General features: G+C 44.9%; 4 protein-coding genes across 4 annotated transcripts; 3 read left to right on the top strand and 1 right to left on the bottom strand.

The window, feature by feature from the left end:
• Positions 1 to 839: 839 nt before the first annotated feature.
• On the top strand, positions 840 to 1,988 carry EAE98_005719 (uncharacterized protein; the record flags this gene model as incomplete). Its single annotated transcript, XM_038953341.1, has 1 exon — positions 840 to 1,988. One exon carries the CDS (start codon positions 840 to 842, stop codon positions 1,986 to 1,988), a length of 1,149 nt encoding a protein of 382 aa, XP_038810442.1.
• Positions 1,989 to 2,303: 315 nt separating this feature from the next.
• Positions 2,304 to 5,692, bottom strand: EAE98_005718 (uncharacterized protein). Its single transcript, XM_038953340.1, has 3 exons — positions 5,201 to 5,692; positions 3,206 to 5,104; positions 2,304 to 3,152 (listed from the first exon to the last, which is right to left on the bottom strand). The coding sequence occupies exons 2-3, from the start codon at positions 3,353 to 3,355 to the stop codon at positions 2,337 to 2,339; spliced, it is 966 nt and encodes a 321-aa protein (XP_038810441.1). The 5' UTR covers positions 3,356 to 5,104; positions 5,201 to 5,692; the 3' UTR covers positions 2,304 to 2,336.
• An 85-nt stretch (positions 5,693 to 5,777) lies between these two features.
• EAE98_005717 (uncharacterized protein) lies at positions 5,778 to 9,453 on the top strand. Its single transcript, XM_038953339.1, has 2 exons — positions 5,778 to 6,951; positions 7,122 to 9,453. The coding sequence occupies exons 1-2, from the start codon at positions 6,286 to 6,288 to the stop codon at positions 9,132 to 9,134; spliced, it is 2,679 nt and encodes an 892-aa protein (XP_038810440.1). The 5' UTR covers positions 5,778 to 6,285; the 3' UTR covers positions 9,135 to 9,453.
• A 1,250-nt stretch (positions 9,454 to 10,703) lies between these two features.
• Positions 10,704 to 14,312, top strand: EAE98_005716 (uncharacterized protein; the record flags this gene model as incomplete). The annotated part of the gene is made up of 4 exons (XM_038953338.1): positions 10,704 to 10,864; positions 10,963 to 11,113; positions 11,169 to 13,171; positions 13,250 to 14,312. The coding sequence occupies 4 exons, from the start codon at positions 10,704 to 10,706 to the stop codon at positions 14,310 to 14,312; spliced, it is 3,378 nt and encodes a 1,125-aa protein (XP_038810439.1).
• Between the last annotated feature and the right edge of the window lie 1,213 nt (positions 14,313 to 15,525).

The following is a 15,525-nucleotide window of genomic DNA, read 5'->3' as shown; positions in this document are numbered from 1 at the left end:
GCGGAATGTGCTCTACCCTGGGATTCCAACAGACTTCCCCCTTGTATCTTGATAAACAACTCTAGCCATGACGTCCGAGAGAGTGAATACCAATTTCCCAAGGTCAGTGAGTCTTCAAAGAATGTCCACTCCCGATGATAGTGCTGGCAAGACTGGATTATTGGTGCTGATCGTGAAGGATTGCGAAGCGTAGAATTATGCCAAGGTTCTTTTTTTCCAGTTGAAACAACTTGCTAAGCACAATCCCTCGGCCTTCACGGTCTATGATTTCTCGAGGCGAAATCTCTGTTTCTAGTACAAGCCAAGGTGTATAATGGTAGGGTTGTGATACTGCTGTTCACAGAATAATTCACCAGTGAATTTTAAAGATACATACTTCAAAGATATAATTAGAAACGTCTAGAGATGACACTAGCGCCGGGGCATTTATAAATGCCCCATCACGTGGAGATACCCATTTCGGCCAATCGTAGGACCTGCGACCAGCTCCAATAGAATTACTAGTTCTAATTGGTTGATCCCAGCAACGATTTGGTTTGTTGAAATTGTACAACGACATCCGTTTCTACAAAACTGCTTCTTCCTGTTATGAGCTTGAGATTCTTTACTTGTTCGGTTGTTGATTGTGACCGACCGAGCGTGCGCGCTCTTGGTGGTTGCGATTCATGCTCTCAATACTTATGCAGCATTCACATATTGCCGCCTTTTCACGGGTGCAATCAGGTGAGGAAAAATACCGTCTCATTAAGTCTGGCGAGAGTGTAAATTAATGTTATCAGGATCTGGACGATGCAGCGTGGATCGCGCAGAATGAAGCTGAAATCACGCGCCTCCGATCAATGATCGATGATGAAGCTGTATGCAAACACGCTTCAAGTCTTAATAGCGGGCGAAAATGCACCATCGAACATTTTTCGTTTGGTGGTGATGAGAGTTTCATGGGAGCCGCTAATTACCACGCACGTATACGATTTGAAGATGGCTCCCCATCATGGTTTTTACGAGTTCCCCGCGTTGCGACCTGCAACACTGTCTCTATCTCGCTGATAGAATATCTTGTCTGCAGCGAGTATGCCACGTTGAAGTTTCTCGAGACGACTGCTGTTCCCGCCCCACGTGTTTTTAGTTATGGGTTGGCAGGCACAAACAGAGACCATGGAGTCGGCGTTAGCTTCATCCTTATGGAGGAGGTAGCTGGAATATGTTGGTCTAGTGGCGAGGCAAGCAAGGAAGAGAAGGCAAAAGTTTGGGCTGGTCTTGCGAGAATTCTTAAAGAGTTGGAGAAGCACCCGTTTGAGAAAGCTGGGTCCCTTTGCTTTCATTCATCTCAATTACAAGTTTCTAAGTGTGCGAGCGATAGGTTCCTTGTACTTGATCCGAGGGGCCCGTTTTCAACTTCTACCGAGTATTATAGTGCTTTTGCTGAGCAGTATCTGGAGCTCATCGCGGACGGCCAACTCTACACCGAGTACCCAATCAATGCCTATTTGGTGTACCGCTTTCTGAAGGACAATGTTCATCAGTTCAAGCGCAGTGTTGACAGCGATGGTGTGGAGAGATTCTATCTCAAACATGTGGATGATAAAGGCGATCACCTATTCGTTGATGATCAGCTAAATATCACTGGCATCATTGACTGGCAAATGGCACGTGTGGTGCCACGAGAGGAAGCTTTTGGTCCTTCATTAGTTACTGCAGATATGCAGGCGTTTTGCGGAGGTTCGGTACCACTAAGTCTAGACGACAAGGTCTTGCTTGATTTGCTTCACAAAGGAGGTATGACTGGATCAACTAGCGACAGCGCAGATGAGAAAACCAGGAGGTTTTTCTGGGGTCTTGCCCTTGAGACTGAATGGAAATACGCACTTCCTCTAGCTACCGCGATATTGAAGTGTTTCGGGGTCGAAGAGAAGTGGGACGCGTGGAAGGAAAAAGCTCTGAAGGAGTATGAGACCGATGACGGACTTATCAGACTCGTTGGCAGCTAGTTTCCTTGCAGGTTGTACTCTGATTCCGCCAACTTTTCAAAATTAACCGAGAAGCAGTCTTATTACAAGTGGTTATCAATGTGTCGAATTCCTGCAAAAACTCTCGGACAATTGGGAAATTATAATCAACAAATGAGCTTTGGATGATCAGTATCACGTGCTTTTTGTATTTCCGTACGCCAATGCATCATCAAGACTTGCCCTCCACGAATAAACTCTTCCCAGATCACATAAGCTACAAATACATTTTACTTGAATAACGATCCGGATATTATGATGTTCACAATGCGATCCACATATATTCATAAAGTCTGATTTGATAAAAATATGTATTCCACTCAATCACCTCTACTTCAACCAAACCCCCACGACCTTCTCCAATCCCTCCTTCAGCCACCCCGCATCAACATCTGTCTCGGTATCAAACCCATGGTCTGCGCCCTCTTCAATATGTACCATCAACTCTTCCCCTCCAAACGCCTCCCGCCATTTTCCAGCAAACTTCGTGGTGCCGGCAACAGGTAAAACGTCATCCTTCTCTCCGTGATATAGCCAAAGGAAAGGCATCTTTCTCTTCACCTCTTCTCTAGATATCTTTTCGAGAACTCGGAAAGGATATACATGTTCCTCTTGCCCAAACATCTCTTTGTATCTTCCTTGCTGCAGCACCACAAGAATAAGTTGCAATCTCTCCCATGGATCTTTTGTATCGGAAACAAGCTCCCGTTTACTTGGATCCTTCTCCATCTTTTCTAAATGACTGTCCAAGATCTCCGTGGGAAGTATGGGTGCACCAAAAGGATGCTTTTCAAATTTCTCGCAGAACCACTCATCTTCGATATCTAGTTGCGGATATGCGGCTATGCATACTTTTATGGTATTTTCCGGTTCGGTTAGTGAAGATAGCATGGCAAGATGCCCACCTGCACTATTGCCGTACAAGAGAGTGTGAGAAAGGTTGGCTATGATATTGGGGGGAAGAGAAGATTGGAATGAGGATGTACGCATCCAGGTCCAGAAATCGGAGATATCGGATATCATTTCTGGAGCAGTTGATTCTGGGAGGAGTCGATAGTTTGGCGCGATAATGATGGCAGATTCTCGAAGCGCGAGGGTTAGGAGGTACTGAGGAAACCAAGGAGCGAAAACTCCTGATCCGGCTACCTAGATTGTGGGTTAGTATCTGTAAATTGGAAGGGCATCCGAGAGCTATTTACCGAACCGCCACCGTGAATTTTCACGATCACAGGATGGGGCCCAGGAGATATGTTTTTGGGTACGAGAATGTAGGCTTGGATTTCATGGTCTCGGACTGTCTTGTAGGTTTTGACCGAAACGTTGAATTGAGAGAACTTAGCAGAATCCATAGTGGCGATTCAAGACAGGCGGAATAATGTCTAGAAAATCTTTTGAGATGAGAAATATCTTGCTACTTATAAGTTATGGGTGAGCTGGACCTCAAGGAAAACGCTGTCAAGTATATTATGCTTTCATCTTCTGCGCAGATCAAATTATCGGTGGGTCATTAGTTGTCGAAACCTCATCGTCACTGTTTATTTAAGAATGCCGAGGTGGGATGCCGAATGAATTTACTAAATGAAATCCTAATGTACCCCATATTCAAGCACTCATTGCTATGGCCATTATGTTATTTCTTCCCCAGATTATCAATCGAATGTCCGAGAAAGAGGGAGCCGTTGGTTGATTGCCCCACTTTCAAGAATTACGAGGAGATATCCTGCTTGTTAGCGGGCCAAATCCACCTTTCTCGGGGAGTTAACAACAATCGGACTTGGCAATCGTTCTATTTTCCGACAGAATCCGACTTAAATCATTCAAAGTGTTTTGATCGGGCATGCGGAGAAATTGAGCATAAGATGGTGCGTGGTCGAGGAATCTGAGACTCTGTCTGTCATTTGAGTTTACCAGTATTGGTTCGAACATCAATGATGAAAGTATAACAAAGCAAAAACTTAAAAGCTTCTGATGGATCCATCATTGACGTTTGACGTGTAACAATGGGAACCATACAGTCTTTACACAGATAGAAAAAGTCAATAATTGGTGCATACCTCATGAATTAACTCAAAATCGAATACATTGACGTTGTCAAAATATCTGCGAGTATACTCCAAGGTTTTATTGAATCATAAGTATAAGAGCGTATGACAAGTTCACGAAGCTAATGTTGAATCATAACGCTTCCATTGTCGTGAACTATCGATGAGGAATTTTACAAACCAATATTTGTCGACATTGTTGTCGCTGTGTGTCACCTGGCGGACCTGAGTCTTTTTGAATCTTGAAATAATGAGAAGAGAAATGCTTCTGACCAACTACGATTGGACTAGATACAAAAGATGTACAAGGCACAAATAAAACAGTCATGAATACCAATGCTGGGAGAATAACAATGTTGAGAGATCTAAGAATATGAAATGGAAACATGCGAACGGATTAAGACGCATGAAGGCGTATCGCCATTGAACGGCTACTTTATATAGCTCGAGCTCTGTCAAGGAAGGCTTTTTTTCCATTGTACACTGACTACATCGACGAGCTTTCTAAGTGAAAGATTATCAAATCTCCATTCCGAAGCTATTCGCTCATTTGGCGAAGGACAGTTGGAGGTGGCACAACAACTAAATGACAGCTCTTTGTGGATCTTGAGAAAGATAACCCGTTTAAGACGGCATCTCCCCCAAAGTTGACCCATGGCTTCATTTGATAGCGTGAACTACACTGTCTTCAAAGCATGTACGCTTAGGGCAGAATGATTGGTTGAAAGACACCAGATTCAGGGCAATGCGTACACAAAACTACCCACGCATCCAGCGGAATTCCTTCGCTTGTTACGCATGGTGTACCCAAAGTTTAGTTTGACACTTTCAGCCGGATCACGGTGTGTTTCAGATGATTACATAATTGAGATTTGCAACTCCACTTGGTAGGCTTCTCGAAGTAGTCGTTTTGGCTTCTTTAAAATCGACTGAATGAGTGATACAACAGTACTCAAATTCAAGACATGGGTAGAGACCACATCAACGATATGGAAATATAATCAAAATGGCACCTCAGTCTTACGAGGTCCTGAGGTTAGAAAGTCTACCTCGTAGCTAATGAGTCATTAGGGTTCGTTCTTTATTCACTTGTTACTTGCAATTGTTCACCCCGCGTTTTGGCAAGAACAAGCTCCTCGACTAATTCCTTACCTACTCGTAGCTTGGCAGATATGGATGTTCTTGGTGTATTCGATTGGAACGGATCCACTGTAATTTGCCGTACATAGACCGGTACCTTTGAGCTTCTCCTTTAAGCTTCTCCTTCTCCTTTTCTTTCTAGTCGTCCATGGAGCGAAGCGAAAAAGCCTCCACGGCAGTGGCCTAGCGGAGCGTCATCAATCAATACTATGAAGGTTTCTGGATTTCTCAAAGCCTCGTTCTCGCTGGGCTGGTTGTGTTTGATCTCTTCAAAAACATAGCTAGTACATCGTACACACTGTTCAGTTGTTGACGACGTATAAGATTGAATGAATGTCCAGCTTCAAGGTGATATCCAGGACAATAATTGCAGTTAGATTTCGTGGTCGAAGAGGGAGAAGAAGAGGGAGAAGAGGGAGAAGAGGAAAAAGAAGAAGAAGGAGAAGAAGGAGAAGAAGGAGAAGAAAAGCAATAACAATCATCATAATAAAGCGATACCTGGGTATTATTAATCACGGAGTACCAAGCACTTGATGAAGAAAAGCAATCTTGGAAGTGATCTATTTTCATGCAACATCTGTACCTAGTATCCATTCTAACTTCTGACTTCTCTCGTGCACTTGTCCTAATATAGCTAGTCTCCTTTCGTTTTCGACTAAATTCCTGCGGAACGGCCCATCATACGATAAAATCAGACCACCACGGCTTATCGGTCGATAATCCAATATATCCCAATTTCCCCCCCAATTCCCCCAATGCTCACAAATTTGACAACAAATTTCATCCTCACAGCAAAAGATGCGTATGAACCCGTGATCTGGTGAACTCTCTCGACTCTCGACCTTCCTTCTATACCACTTTCCCTTCCTGCCTCCCTCTCATTCACTTCCAATCATTTCAATCATTCGCAAGCTTGTCTCAATTCGTACATTTTGTGTACATTTCAATCCTTGTCTTATCTGATTCGATCTTCAGAACTTTCCCAATTATCAAACCACTTTCTCCCATTTCTCACCACATCCACATCCCCATCCCCAGATTCCACATAACATAACCTATTGTATAATAAGACACCTTTCGAGGTGACGTGCCAAATCATGGTATCCAAGAATTCTTCTTTCGATCCGACGTTGTCGGGAATCTCAGCCGGTCTCGAATCTTCCAATGAATTTGATCAAACAGCCATTTTTGCAGATTCACTAGGCCTCGACGACGATCCTTTGTTTCCAACAAATTGGGACGAGACTACCCCGCCCTACGACGGCGGACTATATTCGACCCCGTTGAATTGGGACCCCCCGATGCCGAAACAAGAAGACCTTCAAGATATCGGTCCAAAGTACAATAGTATGAACTCGAACGGTGGACTTACTGCAGCTCAACAGGAAAAGCTGCGCGATATTGCCATGCCACCTCACCTGCAATACCAAAACCAACACAGTCCAGTCTCCATCACTTCCAAGACCACTTCTATCTCCTCACCCGAATCACAAGATATGAGTCGCAAGCGCAAATCCTCCGCCGAGGTCGACGATGAGGACGACGACGAGTCTGGAGGACACCACCCACCTGCCAAGAAGACGACGGCGCACAATATGATTGAGAAGAGATATCGCAACAATCTGAACGACAAGATCGCGGCTCTTCGGGACAGTGTACCAAGTCTGCGGATAATGCAAAAGAGCGCTCGTGGTGAAGTGACAGCTGATGATCGAGACGAATTACAAGGTTTAACTCCGGCTCACAAACTGAACAAAGCTACCGTAGGTTGTTTTCTTATTTCTTGTTTCCAGTATGCAAATATGAGTCGATGTATCTGCGGATATGACAATCAGTTGGACAACATGTCATGCGAGTCTCAAAATCACGCCACTATTTTATGTCTTCACTTCACATCCAGGGCTCAAGCCATGCTAATCATTCCTCTAAATAGGTCCTCTCCAAGGCCACTGAATACATTCGGCATTTAGAGAAGCGCAATTCACGTTTACAGGATGAGAATAATCAAATGAAGACACGCATCAACGCTTTCGAGAAGCTCTTTGTCTCTGGATCGATGGGTTTCGGTCCCATGCAACAACCAATGAATCCATATCAATACGCTCAAGATTTCAACACACCAGGTCCTTCACCTTCCTCCGATCAAGGTATGATACCTGTACCAGACGATATGCGCAGACTACATGGGCAAATGAGTCAAGAAACTTTTGCTGTTCCCACGCAATACGTCACTCAGAACCGCCAACCAATCGGTCCTAACGCATGGAATGGTGGATACTTTGGCAAGCTCATGGTCGGCTCTCTTGCTGGTCTAATGATTGTGCAAGGTTTCTCAGAGGCAGAGCAAGAGACGGATACACCTGGCGCTCGTGGTCTCATGGCCCTTCCTACTCACTTCCTTAGAGCCTTGAGCCGTGGTCTTCATTCAATGTTGGAGGTCAACTTCCAGGGATATCACCTGCCAGCAAGCCAGACTATACATTATCTTCAATACTCTCTCGCACTCGGTCTCCTCCTCTACATCTTCTTACCTTCGTTGTTTAGCCCCAAGCCAAATGCCAAAGGTTCCAAGTCTGCTAACTTAGCCGCTGCACCTTCACTCGCCTCTTCTATACAAGTCAGAAGACAGGCTTGGCTTACAGCCGTTCAAACGGTCTGGGTGCCAAGACACAATTTCTTTCTTGAGGCAGCTGCTTTGTGTATGAAGGTTGGCAAGTTCACCTGTCGCAACATTGTTGGACCTTCGCTCTATTCTTTTTTGACTGGTACCACGGAAGAGCAAGAGATTGCTCGGATTAAAGCCTGGACTATCGCTCTTGACGCACAGCTGACTGGTGGCGATGTTGAGGTCAGCAAAAGCCGTTTGACACTGACTTTATTGGCTTCTGGTACACTCCCTGACACTCCAGCCCGCTTGATGCTCAAAGCACTACACATTCGTGTTTTGTTATGGGAGCTAAACGAGATTGGATTTACTGGATCTAAAATCATTCGAAATTGTGCTCAGGAAATGGCTAGATGGAAATGGAACGAAGCAAAACAAATGCAGCAAGTTCTTTCTCAGTCCAAAGAACAACAAGATGAGCTACCCGAACATCTCGCTACCCTTCTTGAGCATAAGTGCGATGATGTCTTGGTCGATGCCGTTGTACAACGTGCTTATAATCTTGCATGGAATCTACCCACCACCAGCAACACAAAGGTAAACTGTGGTATGGACCGCGTGGTGGATGATTTTGCTGTTCGGAGCCCTCTTGATGCTGTCGCAGCTTGGTGGTCAAGTCTTACACTCCACAAAGCCTTGGCAAAGAGTCTGGAGGTAGAGGATGAAGACGTTGCAAGTTACAAAACCATTGCCGATGATATCAAGATTGCCATTCAAACAGCACCTCCTGGATCCGGAGCTCAAATTCGTGCTCTCGTTGCGCGTGCCGTTCTCGTCAAAGAAAAGCGTGGACAAAGTATCGCTATGGCTCTCAAGGCAGTTGGTGCAGGACAACAAAAGATGCCCGTGTCATCAAATGTTAACATCAAAACATCTGTTGCCAATTTACCAGACATTCGAACTTCGATCCATTGCGCAATGGCCCTTGCTTATTTGGAACGCTTTCCTATGCCAGCTAATCCTGAGAACGCGCCAAAAATTATCGACTCTATTGTTCCGGTCAATCTCACTTTACTTGGTTTCACGGCAATGTACAAGCTTGTTGAGAAGATGCATGAACATACTTTGATTGCCTCGACCTGTGCTACTTCGTTGGAAAAATTTGCTGGCAACCTCAGAATTTGGATCGGTGGCACAGATGGTGAGAAGAGTGGTTTGGAGACTGAATTGAAGAGAGAAATGGTGGAGAAATGCTTGACCATTACTGCACAAGTTGTTGGCATGGAAAACGATGCGGGCTATGGTAGCATGAGTGATGACGGTGACAGTGAAGGATGCTGATGATTATTTTCATTTTTATTTTTCTTGCAACTTTCTTCGAAATCATGGGTTGACAAGACCTGACAATGTATATTGTCCGGCACAAAATTTTGGCATTTGGAACGGCACAAGGGGTATTATTTATTTTCCTTTTTTAAATCGTCATGGATACCAGGTAAGCGAATGTCGGGACTGATTGGCGTTCGAGGTTTGATCTAGATGCGATAGTATCATAGAGCACTGCGTTGCGCTGCTTTGGTTTGTGGTTAAATGCATAGGCTCTACTTCAATAAAAATTCTACTTCTCGTAACAGACTCTCAATACAATTATTTATCTATTGATTTGCCCCTCCATTTCTTCCATCTTCTCTCAGATACCTACCTAGGTAGAACAATCTTTGCTCCGATACTCATAACACAGGTACTCCTGTACAGCTATTCGATGACCCTCTCCATTTACCCACATTATCACTGCCCAGTCTAGACTAACATCCAAAGTATTGACTAAAAAAGTCTCTAGAAGTAAATTATCAAAAAGCAAATAGCAAGTAGCATTTCCGTTCCTTCTCCGGCAGAGAATGGGAATATTGAACGGCATCGCCAATTGACCAATTAGAGTCAAGGTTAGCACGGGAAACTTCTTATCTGCTATCAACAGCCCCACTCCACGGAATGGGATGCTCAAACACTTTTCTTATCGGGAATTCTTTTGTGGTACTGCTGGGTTAGTTAGTTGGTTGCATTGGTACTAGGGGATGTAGATAGATAGGTGTATGTATATCTGTGCGTGCTTTCTTTCTATGTGATAATGTGTTGATAGCAGATGGAATGGGGTGGATGGGTAGTTAGTTGACCGAGGAAATGTAAATGTCAAAATTGAGTTGGTGAGTTGGCGAGGGAGGTTTGTTTTTGAGGGGGTTTGATTGGTGGGTGGGTGGGTTATGGGGTTGTGGGAACGGGGGAGATGTGGGAATGGAAGTTGAAGGGTTTCCGAGGAGGGTTTCTGAGGGGGGAGGACGGGGGGTGTTGGGTGTTGGGTATCGATTGATTGGTTGGTGAGTGGTTGGCGGAAGAGTGAGGTAAGGTTGGATGGATTTGAATGGAATGGATTTGTCTGGTTTTGATATCGATTTTGATTTTGATTTTGATATCATTTTTCTCGGTATCTTTTGATGCTCTCCTAGGGTTGATAGAGAGATTGTGGCGGGCTTGGAGATAAGTGTGTGGATGTATGTATGTATATATCTATATACTGTGTACTTTCCTTACTTTACTTTACTTCTGATCTCTTGTTTTCCTTGAATTTTAGTATTCTTCTTGGGAATACATATATATATATATACACGTGTGTGTGTGTTTCATTTTCTCTCCTTCTTTCATCGAAGCTCAAGTGAACACTTTATTGCTGGGCAGAAAGTGTATTAAATATACTTTTATATATATATATATATATATATATGTATCTACGTGTTTGAGGCTCGATCGGGATATACTCGTACAGTGGACTTCTCTTCAGTGCATACGAAAATAATCTACGGATTGGGAAATTATACAGGTTCCTTTTTCTTTTCCCGGAGCAGCAGTATCGACATGTCGAAGTTGCAATCGCAGGTTCCGGTTGAGGTGGTGCAAGATGTGAGTAATAAGAATGAGGGGTTCGACGGGGTAAATGCATCTGGGAATGAGAATCCAGGCGCGGAGAGAAAGAAAGTGGTGGTTGTTGGGTTGGGGATGGTGGGGATTGCTTTTATGTGAGTTTTCATTTATGGACTTATTGGATATGGGGATCTTCGTTGAAGGCATGGTTAGATGAGGTTCGATTCTGGGATGTATGCTAATGTTCAATTAGAGAGAAATTGATGAAATTGGATGCGAAGAAGAGGGAATACGATATCGTGGTTATAGGCGAAGAATCACATCTCGCATACAATCGAGTTGGTCTGACGAGTTTTTTTCAACATCGGATTGTGGAGAATTTGTATCTGAATCCGAAGACTTGGGTGAGTTTTACTTTTTGGTCTGGTAGATATTTTTGAGTGTTAATGCAGAGATCAGTATGCGGATGTTCCGGCCGGGTCCCTCAATTATCATATCAATACCAAGGTTGTGGAGATTTGTCATTCCAGCAAAAAAGTTACGTGTGCGTCGGGCGAAACGGTCGCGTATGATATTCTTGTTTTGGCTACGGGATCTGATGCCCTTGTGCCGACGCAAACACCCGGGCATGATGCCAAAGGAGTTTTTGTGTATCGAACTATAGAGGATTTGGAAAATCTTATCCGGTTTTCGGATCAGAAAAAGGATACACATGGGCTTGTGGTGGGTGGAGGACTCTTGGGTCTCGAAGCTGCGAAAGCTATGATGGATCTGGAGAATTATAAAAAAGTACATTTGATTGAGCGGAATAAGTGGGTGTTGAGTCGACAGCTTGATTCTGATGCTGGAGGCTTGGTGGTGGAACAGGTGAGAGGATTGGGTTTGGATGTCATGTTGTCCAAACGAGTTGGCAAGATCGAGGTGACGGAGGAGAATGAGGTGAAGGGTGTGGTGTTTGAAGATGGAGAAGAGATGGAATGCTCGACCATCTGTTTTGCCATCGGTATCAAGGCTCGCGACGAACTTGCCCGTCAAGCAGGCATTAAATGCGCGGAGCGCGGAGGAGGAATCGTCGTCGGAGATGATTTGAGTACGAGTGTCAAAGACGTCTACGCGATTGGCGAGTGTGCGAGTTGGAAGAATCAAACCTTCGGATTGATTGCGCCGGGAATCGAAATGGCAGATGTGTTGTCTTTCAACTTGACACAGGCAAAGATACATGCGTATCGGAAATTTAAGCGACCCGATCTCAGCACGAAGTTGAAGTTGTTGGGAGTGGAGGTTGCCAGTTTTGGGGATTTCTTCGCGGATCGAGATGGGCCTAAAAATTTACCGATCAGAGCGGCGAGGAAGGATGAGGATTCTTCGGGTTCTTCGATACAGTTGACGACTGAACCTAGGCCGTCACCGGTTAAGGCACTTACGTACAAAGATCCTTTCCAAGCTGTCTACAAGAAATATTTGTTCACCATGGATGGAAAATACCTCTTGGGTGGTATGATGATTGGAGACACGAAAGATTATGTCAAACTGGTGCCTATGGTGAAGAATCAAAAGATGCTAGATGTACCACCTAGTCAGTTTATCCTCGGAGCCAGCAAGGAAGGTGATGAAGGTGGAGACGACTTGGACGACGACACTCAAATATGCTCATGTCACAATGTCAGCAAAGGAGACGTCGTCCATTCGGTCAAGCAAGGCACATGCAAAAGCATCGGAGACGTCAAATCATGCACCAAAGCCGGAACGGGATGTGGTGGCTGCATGCCCCTGGTAACCAGCATCTTCAACAGTACGATGAAGTCCATGGGTCAAGAAGTCAAAAATCACATCTGTCCCCATTTCAACTACTCACGCGCAGATCTCTATAACATCATTTCCGTCAAGGGTTTAAAGACCCTCGCGGAGGTAATGCGAGAAGCGGGAAATGATCCCGAGAGTCAGGGGTGCGAAGCGTGTAAACCTTCGATCGGATCGATCTTCAGCTCGCTCTACAACAAACACGTTATTTCGCGTCCGCTGCATGGGCTTCAGGAAACTAACGATCGTTTCTTAGCGAACATCCAACGAAATGGTACGTTCTCTGTTGTGCCACGAGTATCTGCGGGAGAAATCACGCCGGATAAGTTGATCCTTATAGGAAATGTGGCGAAGAAATATAATCTCTACACTAAGATTACCGGCGGTCAGAGAATCGATATGTTTGGAGCGAAGAAACAGGATCTTCTGGCGATCTGGAAGGAGCTGGTAGAAGGAGGTATGGAATCTGGGCATGCGTATGCGAAGAGTTTGCGGACGGTCAAAAGTTGTGTGGGAACTACTTGGTGTCGGTATGGTATTGGAGATTCGGTGGGGATGGCGGTTCGATTGGAGGAGAGGTATAAGAGTATTCGATCGCCGCATAAGATTAAGGGGGGTGTAAGTGGGTGTGTGAGGGAATGTGCTGAGGCGCAGAATAAAGAGTAGGTTCCTCATTTCTGGTTTTGATGGTTTGATTCTTGTTTATTTGTTGAATATTAATACTAATCGGCTGTCATTAGTTTCGGACTCATAGCCACAGAAAAAGGTTTCAATATTTTCGTTGGCGGAAATGGTGGCGCTACACCCCGTCACAGCGAGCTCCTAGCCAAAGATGTCCCCCCAGACTCGGTTATCTCGATCCTAGACCGCTACCTCATCTTATACATCCGCACAGCCGATAAACTGCAACGTACAGCGCGATGGCTGGAAGCTCTTCCCGGCGGGATCAAATATCTCCGCGAAGTTATCTTGGAAGATAAGCTAGGTATTTGTGCGAGTTTGGAAGCGCAGATGGAGGAATTAGTGGGGAGTTTCTTTGATGAATGGAAAGCTGCGATTGAGGATGAGGAAATGAGAGAAAAGTTTAATCAGTTTGATAATTGTGATGATCGGGTTGAGAATATGGATGTGCAGGTTGAGCGGGGACAAACGAGACCGGTGGATTGGACGAAGGAGAGCGCGAAGACGGATTTCAGGAATGTGAAGTGGACGAGTTTGAATTGGGAGAGGGTGATTAAGAAAGATCATTTTAAGGGCGCGGATGAGGCGCCCAGTGGGATTTCGGCAAGCGTGAAGAGGGGGGATACGCAGTTGGCGGTTTGGAGAGTACAGGGGAGATGGCTGGCAAGTCAGCAGATGTGTCCGCATAAGAGGGCGTTTGTTTTGAGTGATGGGTTGATTGGAGATTCGGGTCATGGCTCGGTTTCTATTCCTGGGAGTGAGGGGAAGGAGGAGAAGAATCTTTGGATCTCGTGTCCGAATCATAAGAGGAATTTTAATTTGAATGGAGAGGATAAGGGGAGGTGTAAGAATGATGAGGAAGTTAGTATAGCGATTTTTGAGGCGGAGGAGAGAGAGAATGGATGGGTTTATTTGAAGTTGCCCCCGGTTTATGAGTTGGATGGAGTGTTGGGAATGGAGAGGTGGAGGGTTAGAGAAGGAGAGGCAGGCGAAAGACAGTTTAAAAAGTTGGATGAGAAGATTGGGTTTGCGATGGATGGGGGGAGAATGAAGGGGAGAAAGCCGGCGGAAAAGAGAAGGGAAGTGAGAGTAGGGGGAGAGGGAGGCGGCATTGATTGGTAATTTGATTGGAGAAAAGTTGGGGTTGAGTGTAGTTACATGGAGTTGGCACTGGGATTGGAACCAAAATTAGGGTAGGCGTTTGAATGTTTGCAGATTTATTGTATATCGATTTTCTTCCTTGTATTTTGTTCTCTTAACACAATTGAATATATAACTTTCCACAACGAAAAGTATTCTAACAAATCTATCACACAAAAGTTAAGATGAACCCGTCGTGCGTACCTACCAAGCATAGGTATATGTACATACATCCGCCATGAATCACAGGACGAGCCAGAAACAATTCCCGTCTCAACCTTCTCATTCTTCTTACTTGTGTATCCGAAGATCGAAAATCCGAACCCATCGCAATGAAGAAAAAAAAATCCGATCTATAACTCTCGTAACGAACCCAAGACTCAGAGAACTCACATCCCACGATCCAAACGAAACAATTTCCCCATGCGCACACATACAAACCGTCATCTCTACAACTATCTATTCCATCGCTTGATTCGCTTCCGAAATGCCAAGATAGAGTGGAGAACACAGACCCGAGACTAAAACATCGACGATGAACTAAACAATTCGCCTGAGCAAGGAATTGCAAGACGCCCAAGCACCCACGATTCTGACACACGACTTGTCTCACACCCATCTGTTACAGGTTTGCAGCGCGGCAACTGGACACGGTACGGTATGGCAAATTTGCAAATGAAACCGCAGGAACGTCTGATGGGGTGGGTTTGAAGAAAGGGAAGATGGAGATTGGAGATGCGTATGGTGTGTAATGAGTGATATTAGGGATGGTGAGGAGGATGTGACAATGCGGATGGGGTGTCGAAACGTGGATGGCGAGATTTTCGTCAGAACTTAATCTTAACTTGTTTTGATTTTGGGGGGGGGGGGATGGGGAGGGGTGCGGATGGATGAATTTCTGGATTTCTTGATTTCTTTATCGCTTGGGATTTATACCGGTCGGTTTGTCTGTCGGTTTGTCGGTTTGCTGACTTCCTTACTTGTTATATACGTATCTTGGATACCTACCTATCCATCTATCTCTCCTCTCTCTATTGCTGAAAATTGAACTCGATTGATTGATTGATTGATTGAACAAAAACCCATCAATTCACACATGCACCCTTCTCATCCTCACTCCCACATCTGCAATCAGCACACCTACCATCTAACCACAACCACAACCACAACCACACCCACCCCTCCGCACCCTCGC

This window comes from Botrytis deweyae (assembly GCF_014898535.1).
Source record: "Botrytis deweyae strain B1 chromosome Unknown BDEW_011, whole genome shotgun sequence".
NCBI classification, from domain to species: Eukaryota; Fungi; Ascomycota; class Leotiomycetes; order Helotiales; family Sclerotiniaceae; genus Botrytis; species Botrytis deweyae.
Note: the sequence above shows the minus strand (reverse complement) of the source record. Positions and strands in the feature narration are given on the sequence as shown.